Source organism: Antedon mediterranea, chromosome 4 (assembly GCF_964355755.1).
Source record: "Antedon mediterranea chromosome 4, ecAntMedi1.1, whole genome shotgun sequence".
Classification (NCBI taxonomy): Eukaryota; Metazoa; Echinodermata; class Crinoidea; order Comatulida; family Antedonidae; genus Antedon; species Antedon mediterranea.
In genome coordinates this window covers 17,069,009-17,092,283 of record NC_092673.1, presented here as the reverse complement: position 1 = coordinate 17,092,283, position 23,275 = coordinate 17,069,009, and the positions used below count along the sequence as shown (strand labels likewise).

Below are 23,275 nucleotides of genomic sequence, written 5' to 3'. Positions count from 1 at the left end.
TCAGTGGAATGCGTCTACTTTTTTAATGCATCTATTTATGAAATACACGTTTTAATTCACAATTTTTTTGTCAATTGCTACATGTTACTGCCGATAATGTGCTGTTTTCAAAGAACATTAAACGACCCTAAATCAGCATCTAATTGGTCTATGTCCAGGACTAAAACGGATATTATTTAGATCATTGAGGTATATAACCTACAGTACATCTTATGATGATGAATTTGTCGATTTGTCGAAAACCATGTACAGTATCAACAGTTTAGTTGTATTAACATTGATAATCTTCTTCTTCTTTTGATCCGAGCAAGCTCGACGCAGTAGTAGTAGTAGTAGTAACATTGATAAAATATATTTAAATTGAACGTAATTTTCACCAATAGATGCATTAAATATGCGCATTCCACTGCCTTTTTAGCCCTCTATTATAGTTGCTCTTTTGACGCTCCATAGAAATGTCAATATTGAACATGGAGTGTGCGAAATTCACAAACCACGTGCAAAAAACATGTCTTTAATTTCATCGATTTAAAGGATATATTTGTTACTTTTTCTGTGATTCTCCATCGTAAAAGTACTTATGAGGTCTAATTCTAAAGTGTGGTATTCAGGATAAAGTTCCTTAACACATTTGGAGTCGAGATAAAAGACAGATGCGAAACGGAACTAGCGCCCCTAGGCCTAGTAGTGTAGTACGTAGATGGCTCGGCCTAGCTAGTAGTAGTAGCCTAGTAGAGGCCTAGGCCCTATCTACTAGGCTACCTAGCCTACTATTTAGGGCATATAGGCCTATAGGCCCTAGACCTGGCCTAGTTTAGCTAGGTAGGGCCTATAGCCTAGCCCTAGGATACGAATATAAGATCCAAATAAAGACCTGCTATTAAAACAATACAGTATAAAGAATTCCGTATATGATATGGTATGATAATAATGAAACAAAACTTACTTCTTGTTTTTGTTATTCTTCTGCATATAAAAACGTGTGGTGGTTGGTGATAAACTTTATTTGTTATAGAGGGCGCAATCACAATTTGTCTACATATTTTTATCGCTGCAATATTATCGAAGAACTTTATTACTCGACCTCCAGCGGGTTGTTGAAATGGATATTATTATTCCTATAATATACAATACATTTTTAACAATAGCTAGCACGTATAATTTTATATCCTCGGTGTTAAAATCTCCCCCTTCAAAAAACACTATCCTTACAAATAAACAAACAAGTTTTTCATTCATAATTTAGTATTTATTAAAAAATATGAATAACATTAAAACATAGCAGCATACTGAATTGAGTTTAATTAAAATTGAATTAAAAGTGAAAAAACATCAAAATATATTCATTCAACAAATAGACATTATAAAATTCATTCATAACAAATATATAATTTGTACTGTACAAAAAAAAATTGAACACTACTGTATAAACAATCATTCATCAAACATTAATTTAGATTTAAGCATTGTTTGTTTAATAATTGGATCAAATATGGAACAGGGTTAGAGAAGTGCTGTTTAGTAGCACAGTGAGATTCAACAAAGTTGTGTCTATGTCTAGTATGGTGGTGAGCTCTGATTCTGTTCTTCCGTTTACCTGGTCTCATTTGCATATTATTTTTGTCCCGTTTTGTTTTTGTAATTCTGCATATAAAAAAAATAAATTAACTATATAATTAACTGGTTCTCTGAAGTTAAACAAAAATTGGAAGACATTCCAACTACTTCCAGTTCCTAGGTGTTTTTTTTCCTCTTTATTTTTAATATTTAATCTCAGTTCATTTACTGTACTGTACTATAATGTTGTCGGTTGAATTCCTTCACGGGAACATTTTTGTTTTTAATAAAAAGGGGAATCAAGAGTGAACTTTGACCTTTGGATTATTTTTCAAAACAGAAGAAACATTTTAAACAAAATTGGATCTCTTAATTGGAGAGAATGTAATCAATGAAGTAGATAAAGGCTTGTTTGATAAATTTCTTTCATGGAAAAATAATATTCATAGTTTATTTCAAAATGTAAGAAAAAAAAATATTTTGTTCCTCAAGACATCCTAATTATAATCTACAATTCATTTATTAATCCATTATTCTTTTATGGCATTGAGGTCTGAGGTAGCACATACATAACTCTTACATAACTCAATTCTTATTCAAAAAATGTATATTTGTCGTGATTTTTGCCTGTAATCTCAACCTTAGAGACTCTAATATAAATGCACAACAAAATATAAAAACAGTTAAAATGGTCTTATCTCTAAATATAGCAATAGGTAATGTCTGCAACAGGAACAGTAGCAATGTTTTATACCCACATACATTCATGTACTGTTTAGTACACTGAAATCTTATAAAAAATCTTTGTAGGCCTACTGTTATTTTTTGTAAATATTCCAGTATTGTTATTTTGTTTTGTTGTCTTTTTTTTGTTACTAACATTCATGTACCGTTTAGTACACTGAAATCTTATAATAAATCTTTCAATAGTAGAACGCCTCCTCTTTACTACTGGAGTAAACACCTTCTTTAGGACACCCCTATTCAGGGGACACACCCATATTAAGGGGACACACCCCTCCTCTTTACTACTGGAGTAAACCCCTTCTTTAGGACACCCCCATTCAGGGGACACATCCCTATTCAGGGGACACACCCCATCCTCTTTACTACTGGAGTAAACCCCTTCTTTAAGACACCCCTATTCAGGGGACACACCCCTATTCAGGGGACTCACCCCTCCTCTTTACTACTAGAGTAAACCCCTTCTTTAGGACACCCCTATTCAGGGGACACACCCATATTAAGGGGACACACCCCTCCTCTTTACTACTGGAGTAAACCCCTTCTTTAGGACACCCCTATTCAGGGGACACACCCCTCCTCTTTACTACTAGAGTAAACCCCTTCTTTAGGACACCCCTATTCAGGGGACACACCCATATTAAGGGGACACACCCCTCCTCTTTACTACTGGAGTAAACCCCTTCTTTAGGACACCCCCATTCAGAGGACACACCCCTATTCAGGGGACACATCCATCCTCTTTATTACTGGAGTAAACCCTTCTTTAGGACACCCCTATTCAGGGGACATATCCATATTAAGGGGACACACCCCTCCTCTTTACTACTGGAGTAAACCCCTACTTTAGGACACCCCTATTCAGGGGAAACTTCCTCATAAAACGAGGGGAAATATATGTTTTAACACTACAGCCAACTCCTAATCAGGGGACACCCCTATTAAAGGGACAGGGACACGTTTGGGAGTGCCAAATGGTTGATTTAATCCTATTAAAGGGACAGGGACACGTTTAAAAGTGCCAAATGGTTGATTTAATCCTATTAAAGGGACAGGGACACATTTGAGAGTGCCAAATGGTTGATTTAATCCTATTAAAGGGACAGGGACACGTTTAAGAGTGCCAAATGGTTGATTTAATCCTATTATAAGGGGACAGATATTTTTTTTTAGAAAGAAAACACCACAGACAATAACTAGTGTGTTTTAATTCTGGGATACCAAGGTATCTACGCTTTTGTACATTGAGGTATGACACACTAACATTACATCGCAACCAAATCGCTACTCAATTCGGAGATAAAAGAGGTTGTACTGGTACCAGTTTTCAACACTTTAACTCTAACATTTGTATGAATAGAATGTTCTTGTTTATTGCATCATTGGGCTAAGTCTGTTACTTAAGTCTTCATCATCCTCTGAGAGATCTATACGGATGAAAAACAGTATCAATCAATTTAGTATACCAGTTATCATGATTATTGTGGAAAGTGTAATTGTTTTTTAAGATTTTGAATAATAAATATAAATTCATAAAACACCACAATATTTTCCAATGTAATAAATTCAGTAGATTAGCATCATAATTATTGTTGAAATCATAATCATTATTTGAATATGATCACAGTATAATTCATGAAACGCCACAAAATCATTTCCAATTTAAGGAAATAAATTCAGTAGATAGCATTCTTATCATAATTACCCTACTGTTTTAAGATTTATAAATAAAAATTCACGAAAGACCACAAAATCATTTCAAATTTCAAGTAAATAATTCAGCATTGTTATAATTATTGTTTAATAATCATCACTGTTTGAATATGATTATAATATAATTATAATTCAATAATTGTTTATCTATAATCAGTTTTTAGAAACAACTACAGTAAAACAAAACTACTCACTCACATTTTATTCTTTTATAATAATTTACATTATTATATTCTGTGTATTATAAATCCTAAATTTTAGAGTAATATCCTCAATATCACCAACTTTTTATCATCTTAATCATATTATCATATCATATATCATCATATATGATCTTCCTTTTTTATGTTTATCTCCCAACTTTAATGAACAATTTACCTTCACTTTGTTCACATTGGTGACTTGATGATGCTGCCTCATTTCTTCTCACTATCGCCTATAAATAATCATTTAATGTAAATAATTAACTTTAATAAATAAAGTAAACCAGATATTATTAATTTGAATCAAATTACAATTACTGAAACTGTTTAAAAATGAAAGATTCAATAACTTTACAAATAACTTAATACAAAACAAAGAATATATGCATACCAAGTAGTATGTTACTTGCTACTTTGCTAAGACGACCTGCAAACATCTGTATTTTGTCTAAATCATCAGATAATTCTTGCTCAATCTCCAGACGGAGAACTGCATTCCATACATTGGAGAAGTTATATTTTGTCAATTTATAGTAAGCAGTAACATTACGTAATGCATCTGGGTCAACTTGTTTCAGGGCCTTGAACAGTCGTTTTCTGTAAGACGACAACTTGGTTTTACCAGTATGTCTATTCTGAACTTTGTTTTCACTCATATACTTTGATACAAGATCTTTGGCTTGTGCCATTTCAGATGTATTCACAATCTCTAACAGCAAGTTAACATTGGTTGGTGAGATGAAATCTTTGTCTTCAAGTGCATTGAGTAAGTTATTTCCATTGAAATCTTGATTTGTAATGTCACCGACATCCAACTTATCAAATAGTAGAAACCTTAACCAATGGTATCTATCACCATCAAAGCACCTACTGAGACCAGCTTTTAGGTCTCGGAAATTGTTCAAAGATTCAGAATCTGCCATTGTGTTTCCTGCAAATAAAATTACAGAAAAGTACTGAAATATGAAAAGCTTTATTTGTCAGGTATCATAATAAAATAACAATAGAAATTCTTCTTAAATATAAACAACAATAACACACACACACATTTATTGCACAAATTATTTGTGTCTTTTGTTTGCTTTTATGTGTGTGTAATTCTTAAATTGTTTAATACCGTATATATAATGTGAGGCGTGTCTCGCAGTGTGTTGGACGTTGGACTACTGATCGTGAGACCAAGGTTCGAATCCAACTCTCTTCCCATTGCTTGTATCCGTAGGCAAGATACTTTACTTACGTTTGCCTCTCTCCACCCAGGTGTATAAATGGGTACCCGGTTAGATCAAGACACAACTTTGCGCTGATTACTAGCTGCATTATGGAAGCATGTTTCCATACGCGTTTGATCAACAAAAAAATGACTAGGGTAATAATGTTCGGCACATTGAGAGCTTGCTTATATAAGAATGAACTATTATCATTATTATTATTATATAATATTTATTTGAAAGTATGTGAAATTTATATTAAGGTGTTTGTAAAAAAATCCCCAATTTAAATTTTTTGGCTGCTATGGATTTTTATTTGTATATTTTATGTTTAAAGATTGAAATTAAATAAAGATACCAAGAGATATGTATCATTATTGTTTCCTCTAATTCTGAAAAAAAAAACCAGTTTGAGACCAATTTGTAAATATTAAATTTGCTTTTATTTTCTCTCTCCACTTATTTTCCAACATATTTCAATCAATTACCTTGATCCGTTTCTCTTCCTTTTCTTTCTTTTGGCCCACTTTTGTCTGCAAATAAAATAAAAACTAGAATTTAATTATATAATTAGGAGTATATGCTTTATTTTTGTGTACAGTGTAGCATACGTGAAACTACGTGACACACCTCATCTTATAATTTGTTGGTATGATGACATTAACAAAATAAACTCAAAGATGACAATTTCAAAAGATAGTGAATTAATTGAGAAAGCATATCGAGTCCAAATAAACAAGATCTGGTCTTTTTAATGTAATAATGTATGACGAAAGAAAAAAAAACCTAATTTTTAAATTCACGTTTAAAAATGCCTTAAAAATAATTGTATGCACTTTTTGAAATTAATGTGCGCATTTTGTCATTTTGTCGAAATATTAAATTTGCTTTTATTTTCTCTCTCCACTTATTTTCCAACATATTTCAATCAATTACCTTGATCCGTTTCTCTTCCTTTTCTTTCTTTTGGCCCACTTTTGTCTGCAAATAAAATAAAAACTAGAATTTAATTATATAATTAGGAGTATATGCTTTATTTTTGTGTACAGTGTAGCATACGTGAAACTACGTGACACACCTCATCTTATAATTTTTTGGTATGATGACATTAACAAAATAAACTTAAAGATGACAATTTCAAAAGATAGTGAATTAATTGAGAAAGCATATCGAGTCCAAATAAACAAGATCTGGTCTTTTTAATGTAACAATGTATGACGAAAGAAAAAAAAACCTAATTTTTAAATTCACGTTTAAAAATGCCTTAAAAATAATTGTATGCACTTTTTGCATTAATGTGCGCATTTTGTCATTTTGTCGCTTTTATAGCGTTATTTTAGATCAGAATGGACTAAAATGTGGTGAATGTACTAAGGAGGGTGAGTAGAATGTGATTTGTATAAACAATTAGTAATTTCTTAAGTATTGTGCGCGCAAAAACATGTTTTTGCACAGTAAATTGATAAAAATGTAATTTTCAGCTTTTTAAATTGTTAACGTGCAATTTCTCGCGCATGACACTGGGTATGTGTGCGTTTTTATTTGCTAATATTTTTACACTTCACTATGTGTAGTGAATTTTATTGATATCATATGACAAGTTATGGAGATATGATTGATAATGTGATTTCACAAAATGGCGTATAAATGTCACGGATGAGTGATCACGCTGAAAAGCTTATTAGGATTAAGTTAAATTGTTTGAAAGACAATGTGAAATTTTTGTCATCATTGACATTTAACTTTTTGAGAAAATTGTTACACAAAATAGTGTAGTGAAAGAAGAAGAATAACAAAGATTTCATACAAAAACAATAGATGATCATTTTATTCTAAATGATAACCTAATTATTTTTTTCCGCTTTACACTATATCACAGCTATATAGCAGCATGTTGTAACAATGTATAGATTATCAATAATGATTCTGATAGTACTACTACTGGTAAGAGGAATGAAGATATCACAGCCAATAGCAGCATGTTGTAACAATGTATAGATTATCAATAATGATTCTGATAGTACTACTACTGATAAGAGGAATGAAGATATCACAGCTAATAGCAGCATGTTGTAACAATGTATAGATTATCAATAATGATTCTGATAGTACTACTACTGGTACGAGGAATCAAGATATCACAGCTAATAGCAGCATGTTGTAACAATGTATAGATTATCAATAATGATTCTGATAGTACTACTACCGGTAAGAGGAATGAAGATATCACAGCTAATAGCAGCATGTTGTAACAATGTATAGATTATCAATAATGATTCTGATAGTACTACTACTGGTAAGAGGAATGAAGATATCACAGCTAATAGCAGCATGTTGTAACAATGTATAGATTATCAATAATGATTCTGATAGTACTACTACTGGTAAGAGGAATCAAGATATCACAGCTAATAGCAGCATGTTGTAACAATGTATAGATTATCAATAATGATTCTGATAGTACTACTACTGGTAAGAGGAATGAAGATATCACAGCTAATAGCAGCATGTTGTAACAATGTATAGATTATCAATAATGATTCTGATACTACTACTACTGGTAAGAGGAATCAAGATATCACAGCTAATAGCAGCATGTTGTAACAATGTATAGATTATCAATAATGATTCTGATAGTACTACTACTGATAAGAGGAATGAAGATATCACAGCTAATAGCAGCATGTTGTAACAATGTATAGATTATCAATAATGATTCTGATAGTACTACTACTGGTAAGAGGAATCAAGATATCACAGCTAATAGCAGCATGTTGTAACAATGTATAGATTATCAATAATGATTCTGATAGTACTACTACCGGTAAGAGGAATGAAGATATCACAGCTAATAGCAGCATGTTGTAACAATGTATAGATTATCAATAATGATTCTGATAGTACTACTACTGGTAAGAGGAATCAAGATATCACAGCTAATAGCAGCATGTTGTAACAATGTATAGATTATCAATAATGATTCTGATAGTACTACTACTGGTAAGAGGAATGAAGATATCACAGCTAATAGCAGCATGTTGTAACAATGTATAGATTATCAATAATGATTCTGATACTACTACTACTGGTAAGAGGAATCAAGATATCACAGCTAATAGCAGCATGTTGTAACAATGTATAGATTATCAATAATGATTCTGATAGTACTACTACTGGTAAGAGGAATCAAGATATCACAGCTAATAGCAGCATGTTGTAACAATGTATAGATTATCAATAATGATTCTGATAGTACTACTACTGGTAAGAGGAATGAAGATATCACAGTTAATAGCAGCATGTTGTAACAATGTATAGATTATCAATAATGATTCTGATAGTACTACTACTGATAAGAGGAATGAAGATATCACAGCTAATAGCAGCATGTTGTAACAATGTATAGATTATCAATAATGATTCTGATAGTACTACTACTGGTAAGAGGAATGAAGATATCACAGCTAATAGCAGCATGTTGTAACAATGTATAGATTATCAATAATGATTCTGATAGTACTACTACTGGTAAGAGGAATCAAGATATCACAGCTAATAGCAGCATGTTGTAACAATGTATAGATTATCAATAATGATTCTGATAGTACTACTACCGGTAAGAGGAATGAAGATATCACAGCTAATAGCAGCATGTTGTAACAATGTATAGATTATCAATAATGATTCTGATAGTACTACTACTGGTAAGAGGAATCAAGATATCACAGCTAATAGCAGCATGTTGTAACAATGTATAGATTATCAATAATGATTCTGATAGTACTACTACTGGTAAGAGGAATGAAGATATCACAGCTAATAGCAGCATGTTGTAACAATGTATAGATTATCAATAATGATTCTGATACTACTACTACTGGTAAGAGGAATCAAGATATCACAGCTAATAGCAGCATGTTGTAACAATGTATAGATTATCAATAATGATTCTGATAGTACTACTACTGGTAAGAGGAATCAAGATATCACAGCTAATAGCAGCATGTTGTAACAATGTATAGATTATCAATAATGATTCCGATAGTACTACTACTGGTAAGAGGAATGAAGATATCACAGTTAATAGCAGCATGTTGTAACAATGTATAGATTATCAATAATGATTCTGATAGTACTACTACTGATAAGAGGAATGAAGATATCACAGCTAATAGCAGCATGTTGTAACAATGTATAGATTATCAATAATGATTCTGATAGTACTACTACTGGTAAGAGGAATGAAGATATCACAGCTAATAGCAGCATGTTGTAACAATGTATAGATTATCAATAATGATTCTGATAGTACTACTACTGGTAAGAGGAATGAAGATATCACAGCTAATAGCAGCATGTTGTAACAATGTATAGATTATCAATAATGATTCTGATAGTACTACTATTGGTAAGAGGAATGAAGATATCACAGCTAATAGCAGCATGTTGTAACAATGTATAGATTATCACAATAATGATTCTGATAGTACTACTACTGGTAAGAGGAATGAAGATATCACAGCTAATAGCAGCATGTTGTAACAATGTATAGATTATCAATAATGATTCTGATAGTACTACTACTGGTAAGAGGAATGAAGATATCACAGCTAATAGCAGCATGTTGTAACAATGTATAGATTATCAATAATGATTCTGATAGTACTACTACCGGTAAGAGGAATGAAGATATCACAGCTAATAGCAGCATGCTGTAACAATGTATAGATTATCAATAATGATTCTGATAGTACTACTACTGGTAAGAGGAATGAAGATATCACAGCTAATAGCAGCATGTTGTAACAATGTATAGATTATCACAATAATGATTCTGATAGTACTACTACTGGTAAGAGGAATCAAGATATCACAGCTAATATCAGCATGTTGTAACAATGTATAGATTATCACAATAATGATTCTGATAGTACTACTACTGGTAAGAGGAATGAAGATATCACAGCTAATAGCAGCATGTTGTAACAATGTATAGATTATCAATAATGATTCTGATAGTACTACTACTGGTAAGAGGAATGAAGATATCACAGCTAATAGCAGCATGCTGTAACAATGTATAGATTATCAATAATGATTCTGATAGTACTACTACTGGTAAGAGGAATGAAGATATCACAGCTAATAGCAGCATGCTGTAACAATGTATAGATTATCATTAATGATTCTGATAGTACTACTACTGGTAAGAGGAATGAAGATATCACAGCTAATAGCAGCATGTTGTAACAATGTATAGATTATCAATAATGATTCTGATAGTACTACTACTGGTAAGAGGAATGAAGATATCACAGCTAATAGCAGCATGCTGTAACAATGTATAGATTATCAATAATGATTCTGATAGTACTACTACTGGTAAGAGGAATGAAGATATCACAGCTAATAGCAGCATGTTGTAACAATGTATAGATTATCACTAATGATTCTGATAGTACTACTACTGGTACTACTGTTTACTTTAACAGTTTGTTTTCTATTTTCATTTATTTTGTAATGTTGTTACTGTACTTATTTGTTTTTTTTGGTAAAAAATGACAAATTAAATTAAACTTGTTTCATTATTTTTACCTCCAAATAGCCTCTTGTATCGTTTAACATCCATTGATTTATAACCTTCCTGAGTACAAGACTTGGACAATTGATGATGTAGACACCAGAATCCAACAAGAATTAATACAAGAACACCAATGCAAGTTGCCATTCTTGCTGGTCCATCAAGTATATTTATCAAGACAGCAAAAACTCCAATTAGAAAACTAAACACTGTTATAACTTTCCACCGGTTCTCTGAAATAAAACAAAAATGTTTTTTTAAAATGTCATAGCTTTTGTTAGTTTGTGAAATGTCATGATTGTGTAGTTCTTGTTTTATCTTAAAATAATAACTTACTCTTTCAATAGAAATAAAACTTAAAACAAATTTAAATTGGTTAAGATCGGTACTAAAAATTGAAAAGCTAAACTACCTTTGGAAAATGTCTGTATCCTTATGTCTACATACATTTTGTGTGTGTGTATTTGTGCCTTCCAAATTGTCTGTATCCTTATGTCTACATACATTTTGTGTGTGTGTATTTGTGCCTTCCAAATTGTCTGTATCCTTATGTCTACATACATTTTGTGTGTGTGTGTTTGTGCCTTCCAAATTGTCTGTATCCTTATGTCTACATACATTTTGTGTGTGTGTGTTTGTTGCTTCCAAATTGTCTGTATCCTTATGTCTACATACATTTTGTGTGTGTGTGTTTGTGACTTCCAAAATGTCTGTATCCTTATGTCTACATACATTTTGTGTGTGTGTGTTTGTGCCTTCCAAATTGTCTGTATCCTTATGTCTACATACATTTTGTGTGTGTGTTTGTGACTTCCAAATTGTCTGTATCCTTATGTCTACATACATTTTGTGTGTGTGTGTTTGTGACTTCCAAATTGTCTGTATCCTTATGTCTACATACATTTTGTGTGTGTGTGTTTGTGACTTCCAAAATGTCTGTATCCTAATGTCTACATACATTTTGTGTGTGTGTGTTTGTGACTTCCAAATTGTCTGTATCCTAATGTCTACATACATTTTGTGTGTGTGTATTTGTGCCTTCCAAATTGTCTGTATCCTTATGTCTACATACATTTTGTGTGTGTGTGTTTGTGACTTCCAAATTGTCTGTATCCTTATGTCTACATACATTTTGTGTGTGTGTTTGTGACTTCCAAATTGTCTGTATCCTAATGTCTACATACATTTTGTGTGTGTGTTTGTGACTTCCAAATTGTCTGTATCCTTATGTCTACATACATTTTGTGTGTGTGTGTTTGTGGCTTCCAAATTGTCTGTATCCTAATGTCTACATACATTTTGTGTGTGTGTGTTTGTGACTTCCAAAATGTCTGTATCCTTATGTCTACATACATTTTGTGTGTGTGTGTTTGTGACTTCCAAATTGTCTGTATCCTTATGTCTACATACATTTTGTGTGTGTGTGTTTGTGGCTTCCAAATTGTCTGTATCCTTATGTCTACATACATTTTGTGTGTGTGTTTGTGCCTTCCAAATTGTCTGTATCCTTATGTCTACATACATTTTGTGTGTGTGTATTTGTGCCTTCCAAATTGTCTGTATCCTAATGTCTACATACATTTTGTGTGTGTGTGTTTGTGGCTTCCAAATTGTCTGTATCCTTATGTCTACATACATTTTGTGTGTGTGTGTTTGTGACTTCCAAATTGTCTGTATCCTTATGTCTACATACATTTTGTGTGTGTGTATTTGTGCCTTCCAAATTGTCTGTATCCTTATGTCTACATACATTTTGTGTGTGTGTATTTGTGCCTTCCAAATTGTCTGTATCCTAATGTCTACATACATTTTGTGTGTGTGTGTTTGTGGCTTCCAAATTGTCTGTATCCTTATGTCTACATACATTTTGTGTGTGTGTGTTTGTGACTTCCAAATTGTCTGTATCCTTATGTCTACATACATTTTGTGTGTGTGTGTTTGTGGCTTCCAAATTGTCTGTATCCTTATGTCTACATACATTTTGTGTGTGTGTTTGTGCCTTCCAAATTGTCTGTATCCTTATGTCTACATACATTTTGTGTGTGTGTATTTGTGCCTTCCAAATTGTCTGTATCCTAATGTCTACATACATTTTGTGTGTGTGTGTTTGTGGCTTCCAAATTGTCTGTATCCTTATGTCTACATACATTTTGTGTGTGTGTGTTTGTGACTTCCAAATTGTCTGTATCCTTATGTCTACATACATTTTGTGTGTGTGTATTTGTGCCTTCCAAATTGTCTGTATCCTTTCAGATGTGTATACATTGATACTGTAAAATTATATTTGCTTTTGTATGTGTGTTTTTGCCTTCCAAAATTCAGGAAAGTGCATTTCCCGCTTTTAGAAATGTTATAGGTGTGAAAATCTTTAGAACTTCTATCGATTGTCATTGTTCTTAACAAATATGAATGAATCCATCTGAACAATGTCCTTGTGCCTTTTATAAAGTGTACCATATTTTTATAGTAGACATTTACATTTTATGTACCCAGGACCAACAGCTTTACATCCCGTCTGAAGGATTATAGAATGAGACTAAAGCATGTTGCCTAGTATACAAACCCATGCCTCTCACATGCTAGTCCAATTCCTAACCTCTAACAATTCTATTGTGAGAGTATAGATATAATTATGCCAATCCTATAATATTTATTAAGACTGCCATGAGATCAATGACTAGTTAGTCTCCACTGATTGTGAGGGTGTCTGTGGTCTAATAGTATGATATTTGCCCCGTAAGCAAGAAGTCGCAGGTTCGAATCCTGCCAGAGACATTTTTTCATACAACTAAAAAATATGTAACTTTCGGTGATGAGCTATGCTCGACACGATTATGAGATCATTTTCCGAATATGAGTACTGTGTCAATCATTTTGATAATTTACACATTGTCATTTGACTATTATTATTATAGATATATTTAATTTTAAGACGATGGGACTGCTGACTCTAGAAGTTATCATAATCTTGTTTATCAATTGAGTCTATTTGTTTATACACTGTTGTTATTTATTTGTCAAATAAATGAAAATAAACTTGTCTGTTATTACTCTTACCTACAAATAGCTGCTTGTAACGTTTAACATCCATCGTAACAGACTTGCCAGTTTTGGTGCATGTCAATTTCTCGTACTGGAAGTCATCAAGATTTTGAATGTGCTTCCTTTCTGATGTATTATCACTACATACATCACAAAGCATGCATCTCTCATATTGAATCCCTCTTCTACCACCATCTTTAGAAGGTTCAATTGACTTCTGGATTGTTAACAAAACCTAAAGATACAAATTGAATGTTGATTTCCAAGAACAAGCAGTTAACTGTAATTGAGAATATAACACAATGTAGCAACTTTGAATCAGCAGCATACACTCTTAAAATGTAGTGTTCACTAAACATTTACAATACAATATAGTTATAAAGGGAAAAGTAAAACAAAAAAGTATCACTATTATACAAACATTGTACATAGTTCACAATGTACTGTATGTTATAAAATCTTACCAAATTTAAAGTTTCAATTGCAAGTTCATAACCATACTTTGGTCTTAAAATAATAACAATTCAGAGTTTGTAGGCATGCTATTGACTGGCAGCTTTAAAAATGAATTACGTTTGAGTTTTGACAACTGTACTTTAAGGTGTTTAAAATTTATATCATATGAAGATTATATCATTGATTTTTTAAAGATGTAATGCTATATAAGGCAATTGTGAATAATCATTCATATTTAATTAATAATGTTAACTGAAGCAAATTAAAATGAAAAAGTATGTTCCACATCAAGTTTAATTCTATAAGTAGATTTTCATCTTAGCAATATAGTCAGCTGTTTTTTTATTATTGAAAACACCAGTCAAATACAATGAAATTTGTTGATATAACCTTTCATCATTCACCTCGTGCCATTATTTGTACCATTGCACTCATAAACATTCATTATTTGTTTTATATAACATCTAGACGTTTTTTTTTCGTACACAAAAATGTTTCAAAAAGTACTATTTAACGATCGTTGAATAGTGCGTACTATTGCACGCCATGTGACCCACATTCGTCCAATCAAATGACAGGAATTTATATAGGTGTTATATAATACAAGATAGATATCAACAAAAATATCTATACAAAATCATATACTTCTTCAAACTGATATATGAAATGATAACAAACCTCTTTACATGCTTCAGAAGAAGGTTCTTCATTACTCGCTTCATTAGGAGCATTTGTTCTTTTAATAGTCACCTGAAAAAAAGAAGAAAAGTGATGTTTTGATATTTGAATTTGAGTTTATGTTTAGATTATGACTTATTCACAACAAATTATATGATACAGTACCTTTAACAAGAACTTTCTTTCATCCTCCGTAGTCACAAATTTGACAAGAGATAAGGTCAGATGATGATCTTGGTCGAAGTAAAGTTCAGCATGATTATATGACAGTATTGGGTCAACGTCTTTCTTTTGAAATTTGTTGAGGAAATCAATAATCATATATGGAAACAATACATCTGGCAGATATCCCTTAAAGTCGTAATAGATACTGATAGCTGGAAATTCATCAGGCACTGCTTTCACTTCACTTGATGTCTTGAAAGCAAGCCGTAGTGGCACAAAAAATGATTGCTTTCCAACAGATTCCTGAAATTGTTGATTTGTAAAAATGCCATTTAAATTTCTTTTAAGAAAACTAATTTCATGTACATGTTAAAAACATCTTTCAGCAGAAAGTTTAATCAAAATATGTCATAACGCTACAAATAATTAGAAATTGTATGTAAAATTTTACCAATTATGTATCATATAAAAAATCGTTTTTTTCACATTAGCTTCATGCAAAACATAACATGTTAGAAATAGAAACTTAACAAAACATACTGTAGATGTACTTGCCACATCTTGGCTGCTGGTTGTCTTTCTCTCACAAATGAAACCTAATTGGATCATCAGTGCTACAAGAAACTTAAAATTCTTTCCTTCGTCAACTTTATGCTCTTTCCATAATTCTCGCAACAAGTCTTCCTCCAGTATGCCCTTGTCAAGATTAGCAAAGGCATCAATATCCATGGCCGGCTAAAAAAAACAAACAAATATATTTAAATTACATATATATACAATATACCACTCAAATTTAAACTATTGTATAAGGTAACTTGCAGATATTGCATTTGATACATGACTAATATAGGAATTCACATGTGCCTATTATTTCCCCAAGGAACACTGAATTAATATTTTTATGAGCCTACTTACTGGATCTTCTTGTTTAATGACTGTTACAAATGCAGTAACAATTTTAACAAGCCGCATCGGATCTAACACCGCTTTATCTTCTAATAATTTGTTGTCAGGCCTGTAAACAATTTCACCAAGATCATACAGGAAGTTAAGAAGGGTTGATTGTTGTTTTTCATCTGCAATACCATTCTTACTTGCTAGCTTTTTGAGCTAAAGAAAAAAAATAAAATCATAGGTAGGTATACGTCATTTATAACATTATTTCTGTCATTTACAGTAGTATTCCGCAAAGTTTATGTTAAAATAAAGGATCTTACATGCTGAAACATTCTGTTTCGGGCTGCGGGCCATACTTTGTGAAACGACGCTTTACAGCACGAAATATTTTGATGTACAATTACCATATAGAAAAGTTCATTTTTTGTCATTTACTGCATAATGTTGGATCTGAAGGAAAATGCCACTCTCACATAGCCAAGGGGGATTATACAGCATTTCTTTCTCACAGAATGGCAACATAGCAATGAATATTCCATAAATATTACTAGGTTTTTTAGTGGTCTGGCTCAGATAAGAAACCATACTAACATGATTAGGATAGGATCATATTACTAATCAATATTATTATATTTACTAACATTAATTGTTTTTTAATAGTGGGAAAATTATTTTGTTTATGCTTTTTTAGATTCTATTATTACTACCGAAAACAAAACATTAAATTTAATTTACCTCTTCAACATGACACAAAGAAAAGTGTTTTTCTCTCCTTAGTTTATGTATGTCACATCGAAAACGCATCCACTTCAAAGGAACAGGCCTTTCTAAAGTTTCCATAAGCTCATCAATAACCTTTTTGAGTTTGCTAAAGCTCTCATCTGTTGTTTCTTTACTGTTTTCGATGGCAAAATAGGTGTTATACACATGAACTTTCAGTTTCTCTCCAAGTGCATGTTTAAGCTTTTCAAATTTTGATTTTGCCTAATAACAAAAAATATATATTTATATCATAACATGGGTCAATTAATGTCATTTATTAAAGTAATATTCAAAAACTTTTTTGTAACTCTGGACTACCACTTTTATTAATTGCAGGATAGACTTAAGTAATCAAATTAATTGATACACTACTCCCGTACTCAGTTTCTAATATAGACCTGCAATGTATTCTTGGTTGTGGCTAAAACGTAAAAATAGAAACAGTATTACCTCAGCATTTTGTTCTTCTTCAGTTCCACCAAGCTCAGCCTTATGTGTACCCACAATAAGGATAGTTGGTTCGTGAACTCTCTTGTCTTTGTTTTTTCTTATATCACGACTATGAGAATAAACTGACAGGATGTAAGATAATATGAATTGGAGATTGGTCCAATGATGTTTACGTTCATCCTGAAAAAAAAAAAATTCTATTTATATATATTATAAAAAAACTATCATACAATTTAATTATTTTAGCCACAATTAAACTTGAAGCTTATTCAACTCATTTGCAACAAAGCTAGTAGATAGAGAAGTGATTTTTATTTGTGATGGAAAGCACATCAGATAATATCAGACGGTATATAGTACCATATCAACAACAGAGCGGATCAACCTTCAATCCAGTCAAGAAGAGACAGACTCAAGAGTGATACTATATTGCTTTTATGGAAGAGAGAGGGGCTTTAAATATGCTAGAATTAGGAGTCCTGACAGTGACATCTTCTTTATTTTGCTGCATCATGCCATTCAGTTATCTGGAATACAAATTATTTAGAGGTGGACTGCAACAGATAATGGATCAGAATGGACATCAAACAAAATTTTACCACAAAACCTAGTTGATATTCTTGATAAACTAGATAATAAAAAATTTCAGGAAGATGATGAGGAGCGTAATTCTGATGCAAGTGAACTTTCTTACGGTGAAGATAGTGATTCAGATGAAGATTAATTTAGGTATTTTAATTATACATTTACAGGTTGGTAGATACAGTACCTATTTTTTTCTAAATGTGACCTTTTGACCTAATATGAGGTCGTTAATTATCCAATTACACTAAATGTAAAATCAAAAAGGAAAATAGACAGACTTACTCTACATACTAATATCTATTTGTAAAGATTTGATCAAGGAAAATTATCTTTATCACTACTGTTATTAACCCCTACCCCAAAAATGTACGGAAAATAATGAAACTTATTGTTTTGTTTAAGTTGTGTACATATTTATAGCTACTGTATATACATACATACCTAAAAATGGTTATATGAATCAGAATGTGTATACCTATCATATATGAATCACTTTAGCCAATTTTAAAACAATAATATTGGCATATTTAAAAGATATATTGACATGTTTGTAGATACCAGAATTTTTCCATTTTCAAAAAAGAAGTGACCTTTTGTAATGTCATTAATTATTTAATTACCACATATTTTATATCAAATTGTAGAACAGACAATACTCTATACATTGATACCAAGAATTAATGTTCAAGGAAAACTGTACCTATGGCTATTTGTATTACCCCCTTACCCCAAAATTGGTAAAAAATCTGAAATTAAATCGCTTTTAAAAATCTGTTAAAAACCCATCTCGGGAATGAGGATATTTGATGTTAACATATATTTTTTAGTTCACCGGATATTTAGGTACATAAAAATACCAAAAATGTAGGTTGCAGGGGGTTACTGCTCCCAGCCCATGGACATAACTACAATACTTATATTTCAACCATCTTTAAAGAGGGTAACTCCTCCAGTTTAGCCTAGTGGGTTAACTGCTACTAAGGTCCCTCCAAAACATTACTTTACATGGCCTACAAATACTTACTCCATTTGCATCAATGAAAATAGCACGATCCTCAAGGTTCACACTAAGATCAAATACAACAATATAAAGTGCTTCCAATGTCATGAACATCTGCAAAAAGCAAGTATTTTACTGGTTATAAACTACTTTCTGATATTTAGACAAATCTATAACTAAGAACTTTATATAAAATGTTTTAATACAATTTATTTTTTTACCAAATACTTCTTCTCTTGTACAAATTCATTTAAAACAACATTTTTGCAGAAATATACAATAACTCACCTAAGAAAACTAGAAGCAGTACACATTAAAAACAGAAATTATGGATTAATAGGATTTACTGTAAATACTGTATATAATGAATTGTCAACGGATAATATTAATAATAATATTAATAATAATATTAATATTAATATTAATAATAATAATGATAATAATGATAATGATGAAGATAATGATGATATTGATACTGATATTGATGATGACATTGATGATGACGACGATTAATAATAATAACAATAATAATAACAATGGATAGAATACATAAGGGGAAAAAAATAATAGGAAAACTAAAATCATGTATGTCACCTTCAAAGTTTGTATGGATCTGAAAGGAGGGAAGGAGGACTATTGAAAATTGTTAATAGAAAAGATATGATGGTAAAAGAAGAAGAAGGAAAAAGAAAGTTCTGCTATATAGATTAAACAATATAAATATTGAAGAAACACTAAATAGAAAAGTGTGGAGGAGGTCATGTACCTTCCAAATGGCAGATGAGAAGACAAGTAAGTACTAGCAATATTTTCACTAAAATGTTCTGTATATTTGTATTTCCTTAGGTTACATTTTTCTCATAGTTAAACTGGCCAACATACTGTAGAGTTATAAGGTTTTTGTAGTGAACTATTTGAATACTCTTTACAGAGCCTTTGTGTAGAAACTATTTGAGCAATGTCTGCATATAAAAAATAACGTTATTATTATGTTGATGAATACCATGTATAATAAATAGACAAATACATATATCATTACTTACCCGATGTATACCATGATATATCAGTTGTCCACCATGATCCCAGATGTTGAACGTGTCTTTAAAGGTTTCCTCCTTATTTTCCTCAATATCCTGAATTACATCTATATCGAACTGCTGATCTGTATCAATGTCAGCAATGTCAGTATCTGTAGGTGAAACAGATTTTTTTTGTAATACTCCACATGCAAAAAACACCATTGTAGTGATCTCATTATCATAGTTGTTATCACTATCATCATTATAGTCATTAAAAATTCATAATTGTTGTTATTGGTTATTTTATAACACATTTGATTGGACGATTGTAGTTTTTTTGTGTATAAAAAAAAATCTTTTTGATTTGAAAATTGCTTTTGAAATACACTGAACTGAACTTTATAGTATCTCTTAAATCTTTTAAATTAATTTTTTTTTTTAAACAAAAAACTAGATGTTAAAGTAAACTGAGAAAGATTAAGATTAAAAACTAAGAAATGTACAAAATTAAGTTTTGTTTAGTTTCGTTTATTAAACAATTCTCTACACATACAAAAAAATACAAGATGTTACATAGTAAAAAGCATGTGTAGAAGGAAGCCTAGATAAGTTTTTTGTTACAAACAAGTAAACTTTAAGCCTAGACTCCCTGCAGTAACAAACAAAATAACAATGGTTGAAACAAATGAAAAACCATATATACCAATATAAAAAAACAAAAGTGAAAAGAGAAACCCCCCAAAAAAAAAAAGCGAAACACCGGACAGACAAGGACTTAAATCATTCGAGCTCATAAAAAGACATTAAAAAAACCATTAGTAGAGAAAGATTTACCAGCATTTAAATTATTTATGAATTAATCGTCATATGCAGTGATCAGTGCTTGTTTAAGATTTAGTTTGAAACTAGTAATTGATGGTTTGTTAACGAGAGAGAAAGGTAGTGAGTGCCATTTAAATTTGGGACCACAGTATAGAATTGAGTGACGTCTCAGATTTGAATAGTTAATAAAGAAGTTTGAAAAGGAATTAGCAGAATTAGCCTAGATGAGTTCCAGTTGCCTGTCGAAATTTTGTAATGGTATCGCTGCCTTTCTAGCCTTACCAGAGGCCTGTTACTGTTAGTATTAGGCTATGCCTAGGCGCTTTAGCCTTGCTAGGCCTAGGATTGTTTGGTCATTTGTTGACATAATTAACACTACAGTAGGGGGTGTCACGAAAGTGTCATTATCAATGTTGTAGTTTTCATTATTATCAATGTTGTAGTTGTCATCTTCATTATTATCAATGTTGTACTATGTAGTTTTTGTCATAATTAACATTATTATCACGGTCATCATCATCATTGTAATTGTCAACAATATTATACTCATAACAATCATTCTCATCATTGTTTTATCATTATAGTCATTATATCATCACCACAGTTGCCATTGATTTAGTCATTATCATTATCTCTGTTGTAGTCATTATCTTTATAAATTATAGCAGTTGTGATTATTTTACTCAAAATGTAATCATATAAATACAAATAAATTTCTTAAAGTACTTTTAGTCAAGTTGGAAAATACTAGAAAAACAAATTAATTTAGAACTGCAAATAATTACATTTCTATTACAGCAGATACAGTATTACCTTCCAATTTAATGAATGGTTGTAAAACGGCACGATCAAGGTACAGTTATATAACTCCACTATAATTGTGAATGGGATCAAATCTCAGTATTACACATGTTATGTTACAGTCATTAAAATGGACCTGAAATGGATTTTCGATTTTCAAGAAATTCACAAATGGTATTTTAGTATTTTGAGAAAAAGATAGCTTGGTAAATTAGCGAAAATTACTCCCGCCATTACAATATTCTATTTCAACGGCCGTCGGGAACATCTATATTCATGACGTCACACATTACACGATTGAGAGGAGTGTGCATGCCGCGCGATAGTCAGTGAATGATTGACAGCACGGAAAAATACGCGAAGCGTTGACGCTAATACTAATTTATTCAATATCAAATGTTGTTGAAATATAGTGCCCAAAAATGTACTTTTGTTTGTTCTAAAACCTCAATTTAGAAGGCCTAGCCTATGCCTACCTCCGTAACTAACCTTTACTAGGGCCTAGGCCCCTGGCGCGCAGAGTCGATCGACCACCCATGCGAGGCCGGCTCCGCAAAGCGATATCAACAACTTGCTGCTCATTGTCACTACAACAATGACACTACATCGTGGGATACTATAGCATCTCATTCGTACCTATTTTGATTGTTGACAACTTTTTTGCAAGTTCACTGGAGTTTAATATATGATGTTCTATTTGACCTACTAAGGGGGCTAAAATGTCAGCAACACTTCTAGATACATTATATGCGATGAGCCTGTGTAACCTATGATAGGCCTGTATGGATTTCCTGCCTTGTGAATTTTTGGAGTACAATATATCCTGGGTATGTTTTCTGCAGTCGGATACAAAAATTTATATTGACCTTCGTTTATTTTTTTTTTCCTTTTTTAATCTCTGTAAAATGTCCACTAACTGTCGTTTATATTGGATCTTTCTTCAAGTCTTCTCCTCCCTTAGCATGTCGGATACTTTTTCTATGTCGACTACAACTGTAGCTTTGCCTTTATCCGCTGGTAGAACTAAGATGTCTGGTTCTTTTTTCAGTTTGTAAAGTACCTGTCGTTCTTCTTTAGACACATTGGATTTAGGAGGCTTTTTAGTACCAATTGTCTGGGCTACTTTCATCCTCAGGTCCCCAACACATTGGTCCACACTTGACTGAGTTTAGGAAGACCCCCAATTTTAATAGAGATGAGGGCGGTTACAAACTCAGTCAAGTGTGGACCAATGTGTTGACCCCGTCATCTAGAGGTCAACTGTGACATACGTGTCACTACACTTTGAGAAAGCCAACTGATAGTTGGCGAAACGTCGGGTAAATAAAATAATCGTTATTTACTATTACTATTACGGTTGAGATATAATTAACTATTATATTTTATTTGGAATACCAACCAAATGAATCTTTCTAATGAAATCATCTTATATTACTAATTTAATTCTGCTATACTAAAAACTAAAGAAAGTAACTAAATACATTTCTGCTAAAGCACAAGCATTTTTTAGAAAATAATTCATAAATTCCAAAAGTTATAGCCAAAAAACTGCAAATTGTCCATTGGAGGGATAGGAATATATTTGCAAA

General features: G+C 31.8%; 1 protein-coding gene across 1 annotated transcript; it reads right to left on the bottom strand.

The window, feature by feature from the left end:
• Nucleotides 1–1,286: 1,286 nt before the first annotated feature.
• Nucleotides 1,287–19,153, bottom strand: LOC140047621 (uncharacterized). The gene is made up of 14 exons (XM_072092658.1): nucleotides 19,069–19,153; nucleotides 17,460–17,639; nucleotides 16,983–17,231; nucleotides 16,266–16,460; nucleotides 15,891–16,085; nucleotides 15,351–15,653; nucleotides 15,186–15,257; nucleotides 14,067–14,286; nucleotides 11,024–11,242; nucleotides 6,365–6,409; nucleotides 5,917–5,979; nucleotides 4,609–5,148; nucleotides 4,393–4,450; nucleotides 1,287–3,728 (listed from the first exon to the last, which is right to left on the bottom strand). Exons 1-13 carry the CDS (start codon nucleotides 19,150–19,152, stop codon nucleotides 4,431–4,433), a joined length of 2,385 nt encoding a protein of 794 aa, XP_071948759.1. The 5' UTR covers nucleotide 19,153; the 3' UTR covers nucleotides 1,287–3,728; nucleotides 4,393–4,430.
• Between the last annotated feature and the right edge of the window lie 4,122 nt (nucleotides 19,154–23,275).

Excerpts from the sequence above, each read along its gene's own strand:
- LOC140047621 (XM_072092658.1), bottom strand. The coding sequence starts at position 19,152 with ATGACATTGGAAGCACTTTATATTGTTGTATTTGATCTTAGTGTGAAC. Across the intron at positions 16,461-16,982 it reads CTTTGTGTCATGTTGAAGAG|CTCAAAAAGCTAGCAAGTAA; the intron begins GTAAATTAAATT and ends TTTTTTCTTTAG. Across the intron at positions 14,287-15,185 it reads CTTCTGAAGCATGTAAAGAG|GTTTTGTTAACAATCCAGAA; the intron begins GTTTGTTATCAT and ends TTGTATCTTTAG.